The following is a 22,778-nucleotide window of genomic DNA, read 5'->3' on the forward strand; positions in this document are numbered from 1 at the left end:
CTGAAACTCCAATACTTTGGCCACCTCATGCGACGAGTTGACTCACTGGAAAAGACTCTGATGCTGGGAGGGATTGGGGTTGGGAGGAGACGGGGACGACAGAGAAGGAGATGGCTGGATGGCATCACCAGCTCCATGGACATGAGTTTGAGTGAACTCCGGGAGTTGATGATGGACAGGGAGGCCTGGTGTGCTGTGATTCATGGGATCGCAAAGAGTCGGACGTGACTGAGTGACTGAACTGAACTGAAGGGCAGGTGTCCACCTGCGCAGGAGCTGGTCCCAGCCGCTGGGTGAGGTTGTCCTCCTGCTGGTGAGCAGACCCTGTTAGAATCCGCGCAGAGTGAAGTCTTCCTGTTTTCATCCTGGCGACCCACCCCTTTCATCCCTGGGACTGGGTCCCGTGGTGAGTAGAGCCTGTAGGGAGGAAGCCGGGAAGCCTGGAGTTTAGGTCTGGGCAAGTAAGTCTGCGGGCTTCCCTGATGGTTCAGTCGGTAAAGAATCTGCTGGCAATGAGGCAGACCTGGGTTCGATCCCTGGATTGGGACGATCCCCTGGAAGAGGGCATGGCAACCCACTCCAGTATTCTTGCCTGGAGAATCCTCCTGGCGGGCTACAGTCCATGGATGGGGTTGCAAAGACTCGGACACGACTGAGCGACTAAGCGCGGCACCAGTAAGTCTGAAGGGGCTCTCAGTCTGGGGAAACCGGAGAAAAAGAGCGTGTGGCCCCCACCCACCCCCTTCTTCCTGACACCCTCGGGCCACAGAGAGTGGCTGGAGTGATTGAGGGGGATGAGGAGAGGGCGCCCCGCGTGGTGGCTTCAACCTGTTTCTGCTCTTTAGCGTTTCTAGAATAGGCAGTGGGTGGGAACGACCCAAGTAAAGTACCGGAGGTTCTGACACTGACGCACAGGAAAGCCTCACGTGGGAGGAGAAATGCAAATCCCCTCTGATGAAGGCGTCAGCGGCTTGGTCCTGGGGGACCGTGCAGGGCGATTCCGACCGTGGACTTGAGCACCGCCTGGGACGCGGGCAGAGGGAGCCAGGTAAGGAGGCAGACTGCACCTTGGCGTGCCTTCTCTGGAGGAGGGTGGGCCAGGAGGTGGTTCTGCAGGACGCTGCCGAGGTTTTGCCGAGCCCGTGCTGTGTTGACAGTTACTTCACGGTAACCTAGCCGAGGAAGAGTAGTTTTAGAAACAAGCGGTCGACTCCATGATTCAAAGGTGCGCGGTGGCGCGGGTCTCTCTGCCGCGAGCCCCGCGCACGCTGCCCGGGAGACCGTGAACTTGGGTGGGTGCGACCGCGGTGGCTGCAGCGGGGGTGTGTCCGCGCCGAGTGTGGCCCCCCGCTTCACTTTCTTAGCCAGCTGCTCTTAACTCATGCCTGGCATTAGATTGCTTGCCTGGGTTTCATTCAGAAGCCGGCAACTGAGGTAGCTAGTGATTGAGGCTTTGATAAGAGCAGTGATGTTTTAGAGCGAGTCGCCCCCTTTCCACAGAACCCCAAAGCGGCAGCATTAGCTCCCAGGCAGTGGGACAAAATGCCCGTTTATCAGGCTGCTTCTAGGGCCAGGCATTCAAAGAGACTAGGCAGGCACTCAGTCTTCAAAAGAAATGCTTGGCAGTTTTCTTGGGATGGGAGAATTAGCCCTTACAGAGTGAAGGTGTTTTAGGTCCTTTAAAGGCATTACTAGAGGCTGCAACAGAAAAGAGTGTCCTGAGACTATAAACCTGTCTTTCCCCCCGTTCAGCCTTGAGTTCAGCTCTCTGGAGGGTCGACTCAGATCCTAGGAGTGATCTATCTAACTTTAGGATGGGCTCAGTCCAGTTAGAAAATAGATTTCATCCAGATCATAGCAGAGGTTGAACAATAGTAGCAGTTACCATTGTAATGCTATTCTCGGCACCTGTTCTTTTGTCATTCACTAGAATAAACTGATAGAGCAGAGCCATGGGGATAGTAGCAAGGGAACAAATGTTGCAATTTTGAGAGGAATATGTATACACACAGCATCAGGAAAGACAACCATGTGTAGTGTCAGGAGACTTCAGGTTGTTCCTTAGGAGCTGTGTGTCTTGGGCAAGGGTCATTTTGCCTATGTGTCCCTCAGATTTTTTTTTTTTTTTTCATTTTAAAGCTAGAATAATACTAGCCACCTGTGACATTTACAGCATCCAGAGACCCACTCATTCTTCTCTTAATGAGTACTTACTGAGCACTTTTGCCTACGATTATATGTATAAATATAAAGTGATAGGAAAGTGAAAATTTTTTTCCAGTCACTTTCTTTTAGCAAAATATTGGCATTAATCTTTTTTAAATACAAAAGGTGCCCCTGAAATGGTTCCCTTTGAAACCTGAGAACTTTATCATCATAATGTTCTGTAAGCAAAAGGAAATCTTAATGTACCTACAAAGTAAGTTGAAACACGATTGTGATTGATCACATAAAAGGTTTTTTTGTTTGATCTAGAATTAGTGGCAAACCAATAAAAAATTTGACTTTGGGAAAAGTAAAATACTGTAATTTCAAGGAGAGATTGTCATATTCATTTCCTTGAGTTAAGAAATACGTCTAAAGCTTCTAAATTGGACAGAATGGGGTTATGTTGGGGAAACACATACTTTTGTTTTATGACACATTGCCAACTACGTATTAAGTGGTTTCTTCTTCAGTATGTTGAGGGTTTAACCACTGTCAGATACACATCAGAGACCGATTAAAAGTAGACTTTGAAAGTTTTGCCCAGCAATAGTTGAACATTCCAGAGAGAAATAAAAATATTGTTCAGGGGTATTTTGAAGTGAAGAAAAGCCCACATGAAGCTCTTCATATAGGTAAGACTGTGACTAGAATTCTAGGAATATGACTGACTCTAGAAGCCAGACAAATCTGAAATAAAAAGGGATTGGACAGTTTTATATAAAAGAAGCTTTTATTGGGTAGTCCTCACATCAGGTGTCCCTGGTGGCTCAGATGGTGAAGAATCCACCTGAAATGCAGGAGACCCGGGTTCGGTTCCTGGTTTGGGAAGATCCCCTGGAGAAGGGAATGGCAACACACTCCAGTATTCCTGCCTGAGAATTCCATGAACAGAGGAGACTGGTGGTCTACAGTCTATGGAGTTGCAAAGAGTCGGAAAGACTGAGTGACTGACGCTGTAGCACATATAGAGCCTTAAGAGGATCTTAGGAGATATAGTTTAGTTTGTTGTTTGCCTTCAAGTTGCTCAAAGGCTAAGAGTGAGAGGGAGCACAGACTTGGGAAGGAGATTGTTGAGAATACACATCTGTGTAGACAGATGTGAGGGGTTTTGAGGGTGAATGAAAGCTTTCTAGAGAAGGTGGATCAGACTGTTTTTAGAACAAAGAAAAACATGGTTTGGGGTAAAGAAAGAATCCTTTTTCCTTCCTTAGGAATGCCTTAGGAAAAAGCTCAGAACTGCATTATCTTTGGATTGAAAATATTTTCTTGTTTCTGCTTTCTTTAATTGAGTGACTATAAAATAATTTTTTTTCTCCAGTTACTTAATGGATAACATTGTCTTTTCCGAAATCCAAAAAAAAAAAAAAAAAGGAAAAGAAAACATGTACCATAGTTGTTAATTAACATTATTTTTAAGTTCTATTTTTTCCTCTTCTTTATAGCATGTCTCAGTGGAATCAAGTCCAACAGTTAGAAATAAAATTTTTGGAGCAAGTTGATCAATTCTATGATGACAACTTTCCTATGGAAATTCGGCATCTGCTGGCCCAGTGGATTGAAAATCAGGACTGGTAGGATCAAACGTTATTGTATTTTCCCTAGAGGACTTACACATGGACTTACTCTATGGTCCACTTTTAACTCACTAGATACATTCTTTTCAGGTAAAGAACTTTCTTTGAGGCTTTGGAAAGCTTCCTTAAGGGAGAAGAATCATTGTCCTTTCTGGTTTCATCCATTGTAGATTAAAACTTCATGGTTCTAGTGCTTCGTTTTTTATAAGCCAACCCCCAGTGATTTTCTAAATATTAAAAAGCCAAGAAGTAAGTCTGTTGTTTATATCAATTCTCCATCATAGACTCAATAAAATAAACATTTTTTCTTAATATGTTTTACAAACATTTTTGGAAGCTCTATTCACCTGTACAATTAATTTTTTTTCTTTTGTCTTCTTAAAATTTTTATTGTGATAAAATATGCATAACATAAAATTAACCATTTTAACATTTGTTAGGTGTTCAACTTAGTGGCCTTAAGCTTATTCACATTGTTGCACATCTGTCACCACCATCCATCTCCAGAACTTTTTCATCTTAAAACTGAACTGAAACTGTGTGCTCATTAAATAATAACCCCTCATTCTTTCCACCCCAGCCCCTGGCAACCACTGTTTTCTGTCTCTTAATTTAACTAGCCTAGGTACTTCATGTAAGTGTAATCACACCAAATTAGTTATTTTGTGACCAACATTTTACTTAGCATATTCTTTCAAGGTTCATTCATATAGCATGTATCAGAATAATATTTTGTTGTATGCATATACTACATTTCTATATTCATCCTTCAATGAACATTTGAGTGATTTCTTCTTTCAGCTATTGTGAATAAAGCTGATTCAAATGTTGATGTACAAATTATCTACTCAAGTCCCTGCTTCAGTTCTTTTGAGTATCTACCCAGAAGTGGAATTGTATGTAATTTTATGTTTATAATTTGAGGAATGTCCATACTGTTTTCTACACTGGCTGTACAGTTTTCCACTGCCATTGGCAATATACAAGGAGGTTCCAGTTTCACATCCTCATCAAAACTTATCTTGTGTTTTCGATAATAGCCATCCAAATAGGTGTGAAGTGGTATCTCCTGGTTTGATTTGCATTTCCCTAATGATTAGTGATGTCGAATATACTGTCATGTGTATACAAGTTAATTTTTAAAACCATTCAATGCTTATCACTGTGGGATATATTTATCACTTTAAAATCATTATGGTAAAAAGTAGGGATTTTTATAAGATGTTTCCCGCTGTGTAATAACATTTTTGCTTTTTAGGGAGGCAGCATCTAACAATGAAACCATGGCAACAATTCTTCTTCAAAACTTGTTAATACAACTGGATGAACAGTTAGGCCGTGTTTCCAAAGAGAAAAACCTACTTTTAATACACAATCTGAAAAGAATTAGGAAAGTCCTTCAGGTGAGATTGCATTCTACTTTTTCAAAATATTTGTCTTTATAAGTCTTAAATTCAATTTTTAAAAATATAGTCTTATTGTATTTCTATATCAGATTTAAAAGGGAAGAGGCTGAATTCTCTTACGACTTTACATTTTGTGCTCAATTTTATTTCATTACCCAACGTTTGTTTTTCACCAACTTTTGAATCTTAAGATGCCCACAAAGGGGAGGGTATGATTTGCATGTGACTGTTTACTAGTTATGATCAAATTGATGGGAGTATGGGACAGGGATCTGAAAGATGCTCATTTCACAGTGGTCCCTCCATACCTTTCTTGCCTTTGTATTGTATGTAACAAAGCAGAGTTGGTATTGTTCTCATTCATAGGTGGAGGCATTATGGTTGTATGTCTTCTTCCGGATTTGGTTCAAACTTCACCTTCGAAAGCGTTCTCTGGTGTCCTGTAGCTTCCCATTCCAAAAGTTCACCCAAGCTTCCCTTTCCAAAAGTTCATTCCAAAAGTTCACCAAGATGTTCCCATAACAACTGCAACTCATCTGTACTGTAGCACTTAGTGTATTCTATGTTAGTGTTACTTCTGCATTTCTTCTCCCTCAAATTGTGGGTTACTTAAGGCAAGGACTTTAACGTTCAGTTTTGAATTCCCAGTAACCACCACAAAGCTGGACATATGGTAGATGTGTAATATTCATTGATTAAACAGATGAATGAATAAGTGAAATAAGGATCTAAAGAATTAACAGCAGGCTATTATTGACCTAAATGCAAAGATGCTAATGAAGCAAACTCTGAACATGGACTACTCTAATATTTACAAAGTGCCTATACAACATCATGAAATATACATGTACCATTTCTTAGTGCTACATCTTTAGAACCTCAAACTTACAATGAATGCATTTTTAGAATTTTCCTAGACTATAATAGAAATGTTCTTGATACTACTAACATCTGTGAGAGGGAAATATATATTAATTTTTTATTGTTGTTTGGATTGCTGTTTTTTAAATTGTTAACGTTTTATTGTTGTTAGGATTGGATTTTTTTTTTCATTGTCATTTTACTGTTATCTTTGCCTTTGTAATCCCCTACAAATTTGCAAGAGACTTGGCTGGGGTAGGAAATGAACTTGTTGCCAGCAAAACAGAGTTTTTCACAGTGTAAAGCAAACTATCTCTTCCAGAGATAAGACATTTAATCTTGGCTTCACTTGCTATTGTTCTAATCAATGGACCTAAAACAGGGGTTTGGCATACTGGTACCCACAAGTCAAATGTGGCTGTTGCCTGTGCTTGTATGGTCCATGACTAAGAATGTTTTTTGCATTTTTAAGTGTTTAAAAAAGAGTAAAAGTAAAATAAATAAGTTATTTATAGGAAATTCAAATTTGTATATTTTAGTGGAATGTGGCTTACTTAATTAGTTATGTATTGACTCTGGCCGCCTTTGCACTGCACTAGCACAATTGAGTAGTTATGACAAAGATTGCATGGACCCACAACCTAAATTTAAAATGTGTGCATGTGTATATGTGTGTGTGTCTGTATTAAGCATACTTATCTGGCCCTTTGTAGGAAAGTTTGCTGACCCTTGGTCTTTGCTAGAGAGACATAGATGGGTAAAATGGGTGATTCATGGTCTTTGGAAATTCTGATTCTCAAAATTTGACCTTGGTCAGGTCACTTAATTTTTCTAAATTCTTATATCTTTTCATGTAAATGAGGATAATTGGGATTATATGAAAAACTGGAGCTTTTATTCTGGCAAAAAGAAAAAAAGTAGGCTTTCAAAAATGGACCTTATGTTGATAGAGAAAATAGCAGGATCTTCTCAGTGTTATTCAAGAGTAAGTGTCCAACCCATCATTTTTCTGAGTGGGGATAAGATTGTGAGGGAACCCAAGAACTCACTGTAATTCCCAGTCACATTTCAGCTCAAGCACAAATGTCTCTGCTTATGTCACAGACCTTGCAGCATCTTGTTTCTATTCACCTTTTCAATAAACTGCCCCGAGCTCCTCCACATTCCTGCCCTAGAAACCATAGATCTACTCCTTGTTCGTGAGCACTCTTGAATGACTCTGAGCCATTGTCTGTGACAATCTGGTGGCCAGGAATGCTCTGCCATCTCTCTTCCTCCAGTCCAGCTCCCAGTCATTCCTAGAGGACCTGTGAAGGCCCCAGGGCAGCAAGGGAAGCTTCACCTGTGCTTTACCCCTTTTTCTCATTCCCCAGGAACATGGGCCGTAAGATAACCAGCCTCTCATCTGTGGGAGATGTATCCAAGAAGGTCACAAGCTCTTTGAAAGTAAAAATCTGAGCTCCTTTTGTGACCTTCCTTTTCCCTCCAGTACCAGTGTGGTACTAAAAACTACTACAAACTAGCAACTCCAAAAATAGTTTGATTGGTTAGGATATTTTGAAAGGACAAAACCACTTGCTCTTCCTTTGACTTATAAACTATACTTATTGATATTTGTGTTAATTCATAACAATAGAAAATAGTGATAAAGAACATCACCAATTAAGACAAATCTTTTTGGTAAAGCAAGATCCCCTCCCCCAAAATGAAGAGGAAAATAAAAAAAAAACCTCCTGTTGAAAGAATATTGACACTATGTTTATCTGGTTTGAACATATTCATTCTATGGGATTTTAAGTGCAATTTATTTTAACTTTTATAGCATAAAAGATCAAACAGCATGGCCCCAGGGGAACTAAGCCAGGGGTAAGGTAATGGCAAGCCACTCCAGTATTCTTGCCTAGAAAATCCCATGGATGGAGCAGCCTGGTAGGCTGCAGTCCATGGGGTCGCTAAGGGTCGGACATGACTGAGAGACTTCACTTTCACTTTTCACTTTCACACATTGGAGAAGGAAATGGCAGCCCGCTCCTGTGTTCTTGCCTGGAGAATCCCAGGGACAGGGGAGCCTGGTGGGCTTCCGTCTATGGGGTCGCACAGAGTCGGACACGACTGAAGTGACTTAGCAGCAGCAGCAAGGTAAATTTATTTTAGCGGTTGTCAGAGCAACTGAGGTCTCCAGTTTCAATATTTTAATTTACTATTTATATCCCACCTACTTCTGATAAAAATTTGGAATGGCTTAATATAAAAGACAAATTAAACAAAACCACTGAACCAAGAGTCAAGGCAATCTCTGAGTTGGAAGCAGTGAACACTGATGTCCAGGCTACCTTAGTCCTTTAAAGGGGAGGCAGCCTCAGATCAAGGTCAGGAGGTAGGACTGTATTGGGTTGAATCCTGGTTCTATGACTTGCCTGCTGTGTGGCCCAGGGCAAAATGATCACATTCTCTGGCCTCAGTTTCCTCAGCAGTATGAGTGGAATCAGAGTGGTATTGACCCCACAAGGATGTTAGGAACATTAAAAAATTGTAGAATATGTAGTAAGGACTGTGTTAGGATTTGCTAAAAATAAATATCTGGCCCAGATATTTCATGAATGCTTCACTCTGTTCTTGGGGCTTATTTTTTAAGCTAATAGAATTTATTTTTTAGAGCAGTTTTAGGTTTAAGGAAAATTGAATGGAAAGTAGAGTTCTGTATATGCTGTCTCCACCTGCCTCTCCCTGCTGCTGCTGCTGCTGCGGCTAAGTTGCTTCAGTTGTGTCTGACTCTGTGCGACCCCATAGAAGCCCACCAGGCTCCCCCATCCCTGGGATTCTCCAGGCAAGAACACTGGAGTGGGTTGCCATTTCCTGCTCCAATGCATGAAAGTGAAAAGTGAAAGTGAAGTCGTGTCCGATTCTTAGCTACCCCATGTACTGCAGCCTACCAGGCTTCTCCATCCATGGGATTTTCCAGGCAAGAGTAGTGGAGTGGATTGCCATTGCCTTCTCCAACTTTCTCTTATTATCTGGCAATTTTTTATACTTTGTTTCAGTTGATGAACCTATTGTAGTACATTGTTACTGAAGTCCAAGATTGCATTAGCATTTACTCTCTGTGGTGTACAATTCTGTAGGTTTTGGCAAGTGCATGATGTATGGATCTGATATTTCAGTTTCACTGCCCTAAAAATTTCCTCTGCTCCACCAATTTATTCCTCCCTCCCTCCCCATGCCCCAGCTCCTGGCAATCACTAATCTTTTTACTCTTTAGTTCCACCTTTTTCAGAATGTCATATAGTTGAAATCATACAGTATGTAGACTTTTCAGATTGACTTTCCTCACTTATTAATATGTTTTAAGTTTCCTCTGTGGCTTTCTGTAGCTTGGTAGCTTTTTTTAAATCGCTGAATGATAATTTCTTTTTATGGAGGTACTACAGTGTTTAAATGTGTTGGGGAATTATAAACAAAACTCATTAATATTTATGTGCAGGTTTTTGTGCATTGAGTTTTTAACATATTTTTAGCACCTTGGAGTTTGATTACTGGATCTTTTTTCTTTGATTTTCAATTGAAAATCTCTTGTTTATTCATCTTCCTGTCTGGGTCTTAGTCTGTTCTGGATATTATAACAAATTTTATATAAAAGACATTTATTTTTCACAATTCTGGACAGGAAGCCCAAGATCAAGGTGCTGGCATGTTGAGTGTCTGATTCAGCTTTACTGTAACATCACAAGAAGCTCTCTAGGTTCTCTCTTAAAAGAACGTTAATCCCATTCAAGAGAGCTCTGCCCTTATGATGTAATCATTTATCAGAGGCTCTACCTCCTAATACCATCACTTTAGGTTGTAGGGTTACAGCATATGAATTGGGGAGGCACAAATATTTAGCCTTTAGCAACCTTTTACTGTCTCTTTTCCTCAGATAAAATGACTTCAAAATAATTTAAATGGTGCATATTCATAATTTTTAAAATTGAAACAATATAAAATATGCAAAGAAAATATGAAATAATACAAAATCTACTGCTAAGATATAGTCATATTAATATTTGATAAACATCATTCCTAACATTGCTCTCTCTCATTCCATATATATATATATATATATATGTATATATATATATATATGGATGGATAGTAGAGCAGGCTACTATTGACATTTTATACTCAGTTGCTATCAGTATCTTTGTAGCCTCCTGTTTCCCCACACCCAATTCCTCTCTGCTCTCTCCCCACTCGCAGTAATCACTAATCTAAATTTTGCATTTATCAGTCTCTTTCTTTTTGTTCAGTTCAGTTCAATTCAGTCGCTCAGTCATGACCGACTCTTTGCGACCCCATGAATCACAGCATATTGGTATCTTTAGATGATACATAGGTTTGCAAGTTACCAAATACCACTTAAATAGGATCACATTTTTTATCCTATTCACATAAATAGGATCACATATTTATTCTTCATGACTTCTCTTCGTGCAACATAATTCCTGAGATTCACCCATGTTGATGTATATAGCAGTAGTTCATTCATTTTCATGGCTACATAGTATTCCATTGTGTGACTGTGTCATAGTTTATTTTACTGTTGATGGGTACTTGGGTTATTTCCATATTTCTTTGCTATTTCAGACACTGTGGTCCAAATATTCTTGTGTGTACCCCTTGGTGCATGCAGTTCTCTGAGACATGGACCTAGGAGTGAAACAATGAATCTTGGGTTATGTATACCTTTAATTGTACTAGATCATGCCAAAATTGTTTTCCAAAAATAGTTATACAAGTTTACACTCTCCAAGTAGAGTAAGAATTCTGGTATTCTTGTCCATACTTGTAATGGACACATGCGTGCATAGTTGCTAAGTCACGCCCAATGACTCTTTTCGACCCCATGGACTGTAGCCCTCCAGACTCCTCTGTCCATGGGATTTCCCGGGCAAGAATATTGGAGTAGGTTGCCATTTCCTCCTCTCGGGGATATTCCTGACCCAGGGATTGAACCTGCATCTCCTTTGTCTCTTGTGTCTCTAGCATTGGCAGGTAGATTCTGTACCACTGAGCCTCCTGGGAAGCCCAATGGACATATATCATGTACCAATCTGGTGCTATATCCATCTAATTTCTTCAGTTTAGTTTATTCTTTGCCTAACTTCTTTATTCAAATACTTAATTTCCAGCCTTTTTTCCCTTATACATGAATTTAACACTGTATGTTTTTGAGTGAGAGAAATGTTCTATATACTTTAAAATGAAGTGCTCTTGTTCATATCTAATCTAAATGTTTCATTAGTCCAGTTTTGACTTCTGTTTCTAGCTAGCTAAACTTAAAAATGGTCTCACTAAAAATACATGAAAATGCTAGATAAAATGTAACAGACTTTAAATGCATAGGTAAATTTATCACAAAATTAAGGCAAGTTATAGAACCAAAAGAGCTTCCCCAGTGGCTCAATGGTAAAGAATCTTCCTGCACTGCAGGAGAAGCAGGTTTGATCCCTGAGTCAGAAGATCCTCTGGAGGAGGGCACAACAACCCTCTCCAGTATTCTTGCCTGGAGAATCCCATGGGCAGAGGAGCCCAGTGGGCTACAATCCATAGGGTCGCAAAGAGTCAGACATGACTGAAGCAACTGAGCACACACACATACACATAGAACCAAAAACATTTTAAACTATAAAACAGAACTGTGAGTAGGAGCTGAACTGGTGGCTGTTATATATCCTGTCATTTATCCATGTGCATGCATGGAAAGTAACTTCAGTCGTGCCTCTTTGTGACACTTTGAACTGTAGCCTGCCAGGCTCCTCTGTCCATGGGACTCTCCAAGCAAGAATACTGGAGTGGGTTGCCATGCCTTCCTTCAGGGGAATCTTCCCAACCCAACGATCGAACTCAAGTCTCTTATGTCTCCTGCACTGGCAAGCAGCTTCTTTGCTACTAGCACCACCTGGCAAGTCCATCATATATCCTTAGACTCTAGAAATAACAGGCCCCAAGCATAGTAGATAAAAAGAAAATATAGGACACCAGAGAGAAAGCAAAGATTGTGAAAGTACCAAGAGAGCCCAAATATATTACCTACTTAGAAATGAGAAAAACTGAAAGCCAAATTTAAAACAGTATCGAGTGAGATAAGAGTGTAATATCTTCACAGCGCTAGAATACAATATCCAGAAACTTAGAATTCTATACCCAGCTCAATTATTATGCAAAATTAAAAGTTTTGTATAATACTATACAAAATCTACAACGGTATGTCACAGAAGGAATTACTAAAGGAAATCATACACAGATGGTAAGCACACATGTTAAAATTTCAAAAGTTTCACTGCAAAAAAGTAAAAATAGAGTACATGAAAGGTTGAAAATGTGCAGTAATATATCAGAAAAAACTATTCACTGTGTGGATCAAACTTAACAGTTCTAAGACAAACTATAGTTTTTACAAGGATGTATCATAAATGAAATTAAAAAGTGATGAGATCAAAGGCGTGAGCCTGGGCTGCCTGGTATAGATAGCATCTTGTGGGCCCTGGTCAAGATTCTGAGTCTTAGTCTGAGTGTGATGAGGAGCCATTGAAAGGTTTGGGCAAAGGTGTGACTTGAACTGATTTCTGTTTTTCAAAGCTTACTCTGATTTTTAAATGAACTGTAGTTAGTCAAGAAAGATCAGGGCAACCTGTTAGAAAATTCCATTGATTTTTGAAAGTGGTTTACTGAGTCAATCTTTCTCTATTATTGGGGTTTATCAACTCTTAAACTTCTAGAAGTTTTTGCTTTGTGTATTTGTTACTGTGTTGTGGAGAGCATAAATACAAAATAGTATTGGTGAATTCAACTTAAAAAATAATATAAAATATCCTCCTTGACCCATTTATTATATTTGCATTTTAGAATTTTATTGTGTGGCTTTCTTTTTGTTACTGTTTGTTAATAGGCAAATGACTCTATCTTGCCGTTTTCATACTTTGTCACTTTGTACTGAGTATTTTATAAGTATCACATAGCCAATCTTATTATCTGGTCAACAAGTATTAGACAAGTTCTTATTATATTATCAGTTACATCCTAAGCACTAGGAATACAATTGGAGGAAGTCATGAAGTTTACAGTCTAAAAATTTCACATCTTCTATGTTTTGTTTTTAACTTATAGGAGCCTCAATGGCTGTCCGTCACAAATTAGTATCAGGAAGTAAGGGGAAACAGACAATAGCAAACTTGTCTGATTTAAAAAAAAAAAAAAAAACACCTCCATTAGAAGGCTGAGTTCAGGGTTTTGGTGATTAACTCTGTGGTTAGTAGTCCCATCACCTACAGAACATTTTTCACCCACCAGGGTAATGAGTCTGTTAGTGAGAGTTTTAGACTCTATGTGTGAGGGGGCACGAGCAAGTGCAAACCACACCTAACATGTTCTATTCTCTACACTCTTGTGGCCTCTTTGTCAGAGGTGTTTGGATTTGCCTGAACAAAAATACATGTTGGGGTTGAAAGGTCCTCTAAAGTTGGGTAAACCGTGGTTCCTTCTGGTCCAGCCTGTAAAAATCCTACTGTTGGTTCTGAATATCGAGCAAAGTGAGATTTTTAACATGACAAGGTGGAAGGTTAGAAGCACATTTTTGCAATATGATGGAGAAAAAAGTTTGGCTTTTTTTAAACTATTGAGTGGCTCTGAATCTGCCAGATGGTCTCCTCTAACTCATGATGCTTTCTTAGTTCACTCCTCTTCCTTCCCCTCTGTACACCATATACAAGAGAGGCAAAGAGGTGACCTCAGCCTCCAGTTTGAACAGGGCCTGGTGTAGCCAGTAGGTGTTAACTCTGAAGGAGCCAAATGAAAGCTTCAGTTCTTCAGGTTGTTTTCTACACATGGGCAGCAGCCAGTTTGTCATTGTCATGCCACAGTTATTTTCCCAAATCCTCAGGACACATCCCTATTTTCTTTCTGAGATAATTATCTGATGCCAGAATCACAGTGCTCACATTTCAAAGGCTGCTGCTGCTGCTGCTAAGACATGTCAGTCGTGTCCAACTCTGTGCGACCCCATAGACGGCAGCCCACCAGGCTCCCCCGGCCCTGGGATTCTCCAGGCAATAACACTGGAGTGGGTTGCCATTTCCTTCTCCAGTGAATGAAAGTGAAAAGTGAAAGTGAAGTCGATCAGTCATGTCTGACTCTTCGAGACCCCATGGACTGTAGCCTACCAGGCTCCTCTGTCCATGGGATTTCCCAAGCAAGAGTACTGGAGTGGGTTGCCGTTGCCTTCTCCGTTTTCAAAGGCTAAGAGACTTGCAAATCATGCCATCTAAGATGAAATGTGAGTTAAGTATCAGGATTTTGTTTGCTGCATAATTGGGACAGCCCACAGAAGGTGGATAGTGTATATCACAATGCTCATGCACATCACACTAAACTTGAAATCCCAGGTGATTAACTCAAGATCCCACCCACCTGAGACTTCATTCATGGATCATTTTTTGCATATTCCTCCAAGCTTTTATCTTATCCAGGCCTGCCAAGATTGCTGTCTCTCCTTATTAAGTCTTCTCTCACAGTGTATCATGTGTCCATAACGATTTGTTCTTTCCCTCTTATGAAATAATTATTTGTTTATAGTCCATGTGTCTTTAAATTCCAAATGATGATTTGAATTTCTTGCAGTCACAATAGAGCTGGGAACATTTGAGCTGGTTCTAAGAGGATGATTCAGAACTCTGACAAGAAGGGAGGGAAGGGAATCATGTACAGAGGGAAAAGCAGGCGCAGGAACACGACAGGGGAATGAATCCCCATTCCTCAAACAAGCATTAAAAGGGGTTGTATGAGGACCTTGTATGAGGTCCGTCTAGTCAAAGCTATGGCTTTTCCAGTGGTCATGTATGGATGTGAGAGTTGGACTATAAAGAAAGCTGAGTGCCGAAGAATTGATGCTTTTGAACTGTGGTATTGAAGAAGACTCTTGAGAGTCCTTGGACTGCAAGGAGATCCAACCAGTTCATCCTAAAGGTAATCAGCCGTGAATATTCACTGGAAGGACTGATGCTGAAGCTGAATCTCCAATACTTTGGCCACCTGATGCAAAGATTGAAAAGACCCTGATGATGGGAAAGATTGAGGGCAGGAAGAGAAGGGGACGACAGAGGATGAGGTGGTAGGATGTTATCTCCGACCCAGTGGACATGAGTTTGGGTAGATTCCAGGAGCTGGTGATGGACAGGGAGGCCTGGCATGCTGCAGTCCATGGGGTCGATGAGTTTGGGTAGGCTCTGGGAGCTGGTAGTGGACAGGGAGGCCTGGCGTGCTGCAGTTCATGGAGTCGCAAAGAGTCGGACACGACTGAGTGACTAAACTGAACTGAACTGAAGCAGTTTGGACTTTGGCAACGGGGAGCCATCAAAGGTTTTTAAGCCAAGTGGGACATGAATGTAGGTTTTTTTGAAAACATATATAGAGCAATCTTTCTCTCTAGAAAGACCCATCCCTTATCTGTTGTAGGCAAAATAATTTTGGAGAATTATCCTAAAACTTAAAGCTTTTTCTTTCCTCATTCCAGCCCCTATTCTCCCTCTCCTCAAATCTTCTAAATTTAGAGATTGGATAAGTTTTATTTTCCCTAATACAAAGCCTAGCTATAGTGTTCCCAAGGGAAAGAAAAAAAAACTATTTTTTTAAAATGATTTTTTTATGCAGACCAACTTTTAAAATCTTTATTGAATTTGTTACAATATTGTTTCTGGTTTTTTTTTTTTTTTTTAATGTTTCTTGGCTTTTTGGGTCCCGAAGCATGTGGGAGCTTAGCTCCCTATCCAGGAACCAAACTCGCACCCATGTGCAATGGAAGGTGAAGTTCCAACCACTGGACTGCCAGAGAAGTCCCCAAACTAAGCATGAAGCTCATGAAATTTATCCAAGAACTATCATGGAAAGTCCAGACATAGGGATGAGGCCTGAATCTGTCAGCCTGACAGACTGTAACAGAAACTTTTAGAGGAGCTGCCAAACCCCAGAGAGAGCAGTCACCCCCAAGAATATAATTAAATAGATTTCTATAGCCCCTAGTGTGATGACTGATCTCACCACTGAGAACGTGGGTGGAGAGACACAGATGCCAGTTGGGGAAGCGGATATGAAAATGTTAAGTGTCATAAGCTGATGTTTACTATCCATGGGTTCCATTTGCTGGTGGCATCATGGTGACTGAAGAGAAAGCTCAGCAGATGTTCATCTTAAAAGTGGGGTAATTGTATCACTCTGCCAGGAGCTTTTTTTTTTTTTAATTAGTTTCTTTTTTTAGTTGTCCCCATCTCATGGAGATGAAGACTTATAGGAAAGCTTGGTTAAACTGTTCTGAATCCATTGTGACCTGGAAACTTTCCAAAGAGATACTTTGTCAAAACCAAGGTAATTTATAAGACTTGCTTGTTACCTTAGTGTTTGCTGCTTTAAACATTTTTGTACAAGTTTAGTAAAAGCATAAAAATTGGAGCAAAAATAAACAATCCACTTGTAAACAAGTTAGTATAATCCGAGTTTGTAAGAAACCATTTTATTTTAGCTTTAAAACTGATTTGAGTGAATAATGATCAAGTTGCTATCTAAACTTAGTATATAATTAGATTTAGTTCATAGTGCCTGTGTGTGAAGCCAATTCAGTCGTGTCTGACTCTGTGATCCTGTGGACTGTAGCCCACCAGGCTCCTCTGTCCTTGCAGTTTCACTAGGCAAGAATACTGAAGTGGGTTACCATTTCCTGCTCCAGGGATAGAACTTGCGTCTCTTATGTCTCCTGTATTGGCAAAAGTGAAGTCGCTCAGTTGTGTCCGACTCTTTGCGACCCCATGGACTGTAGCCTACCAGGCTTCTCCGTCCATGGGATTCTCCCGGCAAGAATACTGGAGTGGGTTACCATTTCCTTCTCCAGGGGATCTTCCTAACCCAGGGATCGAACCCGGGTCTACCGCATTGGAGGCAGATGCTTTAACCTCTGAGCCACCAGGGAAGCCCCCTGTATTGGCAGGTGATAAGCCCAGAGGGGAATTGGTGACTTGGTGAGAAAATAGCTTCTTCCCCAAACAATGAACTTTTCTTTGACAAATTACAATTGATACCCTTAAAATTATTTGGATCAATTAAAGGCAATTATTCAATGCCTATGAACTAAGATCCTCCCAGCTGGTGCTATTGGCAGGTGGGTTCTTTACCACTAGCACCAGCTGGGAGGATCTTAGTTCATAGGCATTGAATAATTGCCTTTAATTGATCCAAATAACTTTAAAGGTATCAATTGTAATTTGTCAAAGAAAAGTTCATTGTTTTGGGAAGAAGCTATTTTCTCACCAAGTCACCAATTCCCCTCTGGGCTTATCTTACTGATTTCTCCAGAAATGACCTGGGAGACAGAAGATTTGCTCAGTTAACACCTGTCTCTCACAGTACTTCCTTTAAAAAAAAATCAGGGTATAGAGCCAAATATTTGGTACTTGATTGTACTTATTACCTTAATCTTGTGATTGGCTACCTTGGTCAAGAACATAATGACGTCACCTCCTGTGTGTTGAGTACACAGTGAGGTGCTAGCATGGTACAGGCAGCCAAGAACTATGCTTACCAGAAAAATGAAGACCCTGCTGTGTGCCTGGGGAGTCAAGAACCTGCCTATTTTCTGTCCTTTAATCTGTCATCTCTGTCTCAGTTTCAAGATGTGGAAATGAGAAAATAAACAGTGTCATATAAAACTAAAAAAATAAAAAACAGCCAACTGCCTTTCTATTTACCAGATTCTCATAACTTACCTCATTTCTGTCAAGATTTCTTTTGGGAAAAATTAATATCTCATTGGTTCTCTGTATTTCAGCTTCTGTATCTTTCTCTGAACAATAAATAGTCTTCCCAGATAAAGAGGCAGAGATGATAGACAGATAGACAGAGGCTTCATGGCAACAGTGTGGAGCATAGAGTGGCAGAGGTGAACATTTAGGCATGGAGACCTGTCCAGACATTATTGCAGTAGTTCAAGGGATGTTGAGCTGGGCAATGACAAGGGTGAAAAAAATGTGCTGGAGTTGTGAGATGACTTGGTAAAAGAATGTATCACTTAGTGAGTGGATAGATAGGAAATGTGTGAGATGGCAGAGCAAGAAATGAGAGGTGATTGAGAGTTTTAGTTTGGGTTACTGTATAATGTTGATGCATAATGATTAGATTTTGGGCAGGAAGTGGGATAACAAGATGAGTTTGATAAATTCTAGTGGAGTGCAGCAGAAAGTTAATGGAAAGTAACTGGAACTAATATGTCTGCATACTTACCTGTTCTCTCCACAAGGCTGTGAGCTCCTTGGCACGTTCATCTCTGCACTCCCAGAGTTTAACACAAGCCCAGCACATAGTAGGGGCTCAGTGTCTCATTTAATAAACAGTGTAGTTGATGTTGAAAATGTGAATCTCTCCTTGCTACAATCAGAATCCTAAATAAATGGAGCAAATGTCATGTCATCATTGCGATTGCAGTTTAGCGTCCATAAACTCAACTTTGATAACAAAACTTTCTTGCTGAAATCACCAGTTTCTAAGGATGAAGGGGATTGGGTTCGGGAAGATGTGTTTTTTAGAGTGTGTTGTACATGTGAGAGAATTTGGACTGGATGGGACCAGAAGCAGCAAAAGCTGATAAACAAAGCTTTGAGGAAAGGATACAAAACCACAATCTAGAGTTTTTATTCTTATATATATATATAAATATATATTTAATATGCACAGTATGATGATTTGATACACATGTACATAATGAAAAGATTACTGCAGTCAAGCTAATTAGTATTATCTGTTATCACTTTCGTGTGTGTGACAAGAGCACCGGAAATCTACTCTCTTAGTGTATTTCCATTATTTGATACAGTATTAACTATAGTCAATCTTGCTGTACATAATTGCAACTTCCCCACTCTTCCACTACCCCCAAACTTCTGGCAGTCACCTAAAACATCCATATGGTTAAATCTTTCATTTCTCCTGGCAATGTTTTTCAGTGTTCTTCTGTAGGTCTTTCCTATCTTATGGATGTTCCTTACTTTACCCAGTCTTCTAGAACTGGGCATCTAGTTTGCAGTTTTCACTCCATTGCATCTCTACAAGTACAATGAAATTTAAAACCTCTCGGGTGTCTTTTGCTTGTCATTTTAAGTGCTATAATTATCATCTTAAAGTGCTGTATTGGTATCGAACACTATTCATTCTTCCCCTCCTATATTCTCATCTATAAGCAAGAAGCCAAAGGGCAAAAACAGATTACCAAGGGTGTCCCACCCTTTGGTTTTTAAAACCACAGCTGAACCACTTCAATGTATTTCCTGTTATTTAAAATCTCTAGGGAAGCCTACTGCATGAACAGAGTTTGTAGCTTTCCAGTACCAACATGGTCATCAGAAAATGCCTTCTTTTGTCATTTTGCTATAAATTAAACCCATTTTCCCATTGTTCACTTGTCAGTGAATGAAAGAACTTATCACTGAATGGAAGAATATCTGATTTTTATTTTTTAAAAATAGTTCTCCATGAATTAGAAAACAAACTGAATTGGGGGCCCTATTAATTTCCCATGTCTTTAACTCATTTTAGCACTACATATTGGTCCTAAACTCCAACCTTGCAAATCAACTAATAAATATGTGCTTGTTGGTAATCTGCTCTATAGGAATCCTTTTGATAAGGAGGTGAACACTTTAGCTTCAGGTCTCCTCTCAGAGGCAGCCAACTTTCCTGAGTTATTAAGCCTCAAACAACACATATCCAGAGCCTTATAGGTGGTTTATCTCTGAGCTCCTATAGATTATATCTTTCTGCTGATGTAGTTCAATATTATAACTACTGATTTTTAAAGAACTTTATTTTTTATCACAAAAATATTTGTGTATTGAATACACATCCAATAATGAAAGTTTAGAAAACATAGATAAATAAAAAGGAAAAAAAGAATCATCTGTAATCCCATCTTTAACTGATAACCACTGTTAACATGATAGTATTATAAAATAGCATATTATAGTATATTTCCTGCAAATGATTCTACTCAAATATATCTTTTAACTTTAAAAAAATTGATATTGTTTTATATCCTTCCTAAGCTTGCATGCATGTGTGAATGCTTAGTTGCTTCAGTCGTGTCCAACTGAGACCCTGTGGACTGCAGCCCGCCAGGCTCCTCTGTCCATGAGGATTCTCCAGGCAAGAATACTGGAATGGGATGCCATATCCTTCTCCAGGGGTTCTCCCTGACCCAGGGATCAAACCTGCGTCTCCTGCTTTGGCAGGCGAATTCTTTACCACTAGCGCCACCTGGGAAGCTTAATACAGTTAAATAATCATCCAACCAACCAACCATGGAATAACATTCCATACCATTAACTATTCTTTTTCAGCACTATTTGTATTCACCTATTATTTGGATATTTACTACTTTTTTCTATTTTTCACCAATATAACAAGTGAAGTGCACATGTTATTTAGTGACTGAGTTGTGTCTGACTCTTATTGTGACCCCATGGACTGTAGCCTGCCAGACTCTGCTGTCCATGGGATTTCCTAGGCAAGAATACTGGAGTGGGTTGCCGTTTCCTTCTCCAGGGGATCTTCCAACCCAGGGATGGATCCCACGTCTCCTGCTTTGCAGGCAAATTCTTTACCACTGAGTTAACAGGGAAGCCCCAAAGTACACATACCTGTTATTAAACTTTCGTATATATTTATGATTATTCTGTTAAATGGTGGGTTTTAACACTATGCATCAAAATCACTTATAGAGTTGTTTTTAATACACCAACTGCTGACATGAGTGGAAACTGATATATTAATGAGAATAATACTAGTTACTTTATTAAACTATCAGACATTAGGATTTTATTTATCATGCACATAACAGTTTAGTATTGGTTAGTCTATAGATAAGTGGATGGCTTTCATTTTCATTACAATTCAGGGATCCAAGTTCCTTCCACACGGGGCTTGGCTATTCCAAAGAGATCTCTTTGGAGATAGACAGGAGCTGGAAAAAGAGAAAGAGCATAAAGTCACAGCCACATCAAAGATTCCTTGGCCTAGAAATGACACACTATATCTATATACCATTAGCATGAATTAGTTACACACCTTCCACACCATGCAAGGAATGCTAAGCAGTGTAATCTCTGGATGGACTGCCACTTCACACTTCAAAGGGGAGAGAGGAAGCAGGAATTTGGGAGAACAAGTAGGTATGTCTGCCACATTTGGTAAAACCATTTTTGAAAAGCAGTTTGTCAGTATCAAAGTTTAATGCAACTCATGAATTCCATTTCTGGATATTTGTCCTATAGAAGTTCTTACACAGGTAAAAAGAAGGATATCCATACAATTATGTTCATTGTTTTGTTATTTATAATAGCAAAATGTGAAAATGATCTCAAATGTCCATCTTTAAATAATCTCAGTTCTTTTGTCATTGTCCCGTCACTCGATTGTGTCCAACTCTTTGCAACTCCATGGACTGCAGCACGACAGGCTTCCCTGTCCTTCACCATCTCCCAGAGTTTGTTCAAACTCATATCCATTGAGTCAATGATATCCATCTCATCCTCTGTCATCCCCTTCTCCTCCTACCCTCAATCTTTCCCAGTATCAGGGTCTTTTCTAATGAGTCAGCTCTTTGCACCAGGTGGCCAAAGTATTGGAGCATCAGCATCAGTCTTTCTAATGAATATTCAGGGTTGATTTCCTTTAGGATTGACTGGTTTGATCTCCTTGCCGTCCAGGGGACTCTCAAGAGACACCACAGTTCGAAAGCATCAATTCTTCAGCTCTCAACCTTCTTTATGGTCCAACTCTTAATTCTTAAATAAGTTGAATTATTTCTGTTGGATAAACAGCTGTTGAAATATTAGATCTGAATATGCTGAAGTGGAATAATGATATATGTTATGGGGTGAAGAAAATGCAGAACAACATATTCTGTGTGATTACCCACACAGAGTGAGGGAAAGAAGTAGAACATGGAGCCATCAGCAATTTTTAACTTTTCTATTACCTGAAATTAAAAAAAAAAAAAGTCCAATTGACATGAGTATTTTCAAAACCCAGATTCCCAGACCTTGCCCCAAATCGACAGAATCATAATCTCCAGGGAGTGGGGCCCAGAAATCTGTAGTTCATATAAAAGCCTCACAAGTGATTCTGATAAATTGCCAAGGTTGAGGCCACAGCCTTAGGGTAAATTTCTAAACATGGAATTACTATATCAAAGGGTATGAAAAATGTCAAGGCTCTTGATCAGAGTTGCTAAATTGTCCTTTAGTAATGTACCATTCACATTCCCACCAGCAGTGTGTAAAAGCTCGTTCCATCATCAATGCTGAGTGGTGCAAAGTGTTTTAATCTTTGCCAGGCTGATAAATGAAAAATGGTATATCTGATTTATTTCGACAGAAGCACTTGTTTGTTGCATTTGGTTCTCTTTGGGGACAATCTGTCCCATCTATCTTCCTCTTGAATTGTGTAGAAAGATTTATCATGCTAAATTAGTATTCCATTATAAAAATCACTTGGGGAACTTGTTAAAAACTTCTAGCACCCAATTCTGACTGAACAGGTCAAGAAAGTGGTTTTAGGGATGTGGATAGGGAGGTAGGATTCACAAAGTTTACAAAGGAGAGACAAATTCCAGGCAGAAACAACAGAAGACAATATGAACAATGGTGGATGTAGTTTA

General features: G+C 39.7%; 1 protein-coding gene across 1 annotated transcript in view; it reads left to right on the forward strand.

Annotated features, from left to right (window-relative positions):
- The first annotated feature begins 940 nt into the window (after positions 1 to 940).
- Positions 941 to 22,778, forward strand: part of STAT4 (signal transducer and activator of transcription 4) — a 101,834-nt gene continuing 79,996 nt past the window's right edge. Inside the window, exons 1-3 of the mRNA XM_055398402.2 lie at positions 941 to 1,048; positions 3,651 to 3,779; positions 5,041 to 5,185. Of these exons, the coding sequence (XP_055254377.2) occupies positions 3,652 to 3,779; positions 5,041 to 5,185 (273 nt within the window). The 5' untranslated portion in view covers positions 941 to 1,048; position 3,651. The remainder of the gene's footprint in view (positions 1,049 to 3,650; positions 3,780 to 5,040; positions 5,186 to 22,778) is intronic.

The sequence above is a fragment of the Moschus berezovskii genome, chromosome 2 (genome assembly GCF_049115385.1).
Source record: "Moschus berezovskii isolate FMDL1 chromosome 2, NW_MosBer_1.0, whole genome shotgun sequence".
Taxonomy (NCBI): domain Eukaryota; kingdom Metazoa; phylum Chordata; class Mammalia; order Artiodactyla; family Moschidae; genus Moschus; species Moschus berezovskii.